This window comes from Solenopsis invicta, chromosome 13 (genome assembly GCF_016802725.1).
Source record: "Solenopsis invicta isolate M01_SB chromosome 13, UNIL_Sinv_3.0, whole genome shotgun sequence".
Classification (NCBI taxonomy): domain Eukaryota; kingdom Metazoa; phylum Arthropoda; class Insecta; order Hymenoptera; family Formicidae; genus Solenopsis; species Solenopsis invicta.
The window spans coordinates 10,143,400-10,145,280 of NC_052676.1; the positions used below are offsets into that span (position 1 = coordinate 10,143,400).

Sequence of the window (1,881 nt, forward strand, 5' to 3'; positions counted from 1 at the left end):
AACAACCACCGCCTGTGGGACCAACAGCTAGGCGCACTGCAGTTCGCCAACAATACGGCTCCGCCCGACGCCACCGGATATTCGCCCGCCTATTTAAACCACGGGCGCGAATTAGAGGAACCGACCGGACTCCGCGATCAACGACCAGTACCGGCAACAACACCAACCGCCAATCAACAACGACTAGAGGAGGCTTACGAGGTCGTGCGTACCAACCTGGCACGTGCCTTCAACCGGCAAGAACGGCACTACAATCTGCGAAGGCGCGTATGGAAACCGGCCTTAGGGGACACCGTATGGAAGCGAGAACATCTGCTCTCCAATAAGGGCCACGGGTTTAACGCCAAGCTAGCCCCTAAGTATGCCGGACCGTTCGAAGTCCACAAAATACACTCACCCGTGATCGTGGACATCCGAGACCCGCAGGGCAAATGGCACCGTCGAGTCCACGTGCAAGACCTTAAGCCCGGCACACGGGAAGCCGCTGCCAAACAAACCGATACCGAGGATGACGAAGACGAACAAAACGATCACACCGGAGCAGACGACGACCGAGCAGACGACGACCGAGCAGACGACAACCGTGCAGACGACGACCGGGTTGATGACGACCGAGCAGACGATACCCGCGGCGACCATGAGGCGGCAGAATCTGAGGCCGATGACCCTGCCAGGAGTCGAACACGTGAAGATCACGTCCAGGAATCATGCCGTCCCGAGAAAAGGAGCACCCTCTCCCAGACCCGGAGAGGAATATAAGGCGGGCCAACAGACCCGGAAACCGCAGAAAGTGATTCCTGAAAAATGGAACAACTGGACGCACTGCTCATCGAGCCAGCCAACGACGAGGAGTTCGAGGCGTTGTGGTCCCAAGTTATGACCATGGCACCTCAACGCTCAGACCTCTTCCCGACGACGTCAACAGCCGCGCCGCTACTTGCTGCCGGGTCAGACCGCAAGACCAGCCTACCAGGCGGAGGGCTTCCGACGACCGGACTCCGGAGAACTCGGGGCATCAACATGCGCATACCCCCATGCACCTCCCGCGCACTTATCGAGGAGGCCAGGAAGACAGGTCCCCGCCAATGCTTTGTCCGGGCCGCATCGGCGCCAAAGAGAGACGCCCCGGTGATAGGGGTACGCGTGCAGCGGTCATCCGCCACCAACGCCAGGAAGCTCGCGGCGCTCATAGCCGAACCACCATTGCCAAGCAAGGCGCCGCGACGACCAATACGACCGACGGAGAAAACGGCTAGAGCCTCGGTGAACCTTCCACCGCCCACCGTCGCTCCGGCCGCACCGACAACCGCCACGATCCACCGCACACCGTCTCAGCGGCCAACGACACCCAAGGTCCCACCGCGCGTACCGAGGCCGACAGGACACTAGGCCGCCCGCACCAGTACTAGGGAAAGTTTGCTGGCTATCTTCGGGGACGCACTCTCCGACCTGGACGAAGATAGCGCTCCAACGCCTGAGCCGCGCCGATCTCAGGGGATCAAGCCAGCCGACACCATCGTAGCTGGCATATCATTGGCCGGCATAACGATGGCCTCCGTCGAAGCCGCGGAACAGACGGTTTCACGGTCGGTCGACACGGCCCAACACCCCGGTACGGCTGTTACCATCACCACTGCGACACCAGCACGAGGCACCGGCCGAACCTGCCAGCACAGCCGTAACCGCCAAACCAGAAGGCGCGACTCGACCCGAAGAGCCTCCAGCTGCATCCTCCACACGAGGGACTCTTCCATCGGTGCCGGTGCGCGTTAGTGATGACCTCGTGATACACGTGCCGTACCACGCCGCAAGAGTGTCGCGAGTTTATAAAGTGCGGTTGGCGACACGCCGCTACACGCTACGTTTCGATCGTGCCGGGCG

General features: G+C 61.4%; 1 protein-coding gene across 1 annotated transcript; it reads left to right on the plus strand.

Annotated features, from left to right (window-relative positions):
- The first annotated feature begins 804 nt into the window (after positions 1–804).
- Positions 805–1,389, plus strand: LOC105199544 (lysine-rich arabinogalactan protein 19-like). Its single transcript, XM_011166690.1, has one exon. It carries the CDS (start codon positions 805–807, stop codon positions 1,387–1,389), a length of 585 nt encoding a protein of 194 aa, XP_011164992.1.
- The last annotated feature ends 492 nt before the right edge of the window (positions 1,390–1,881 follow it).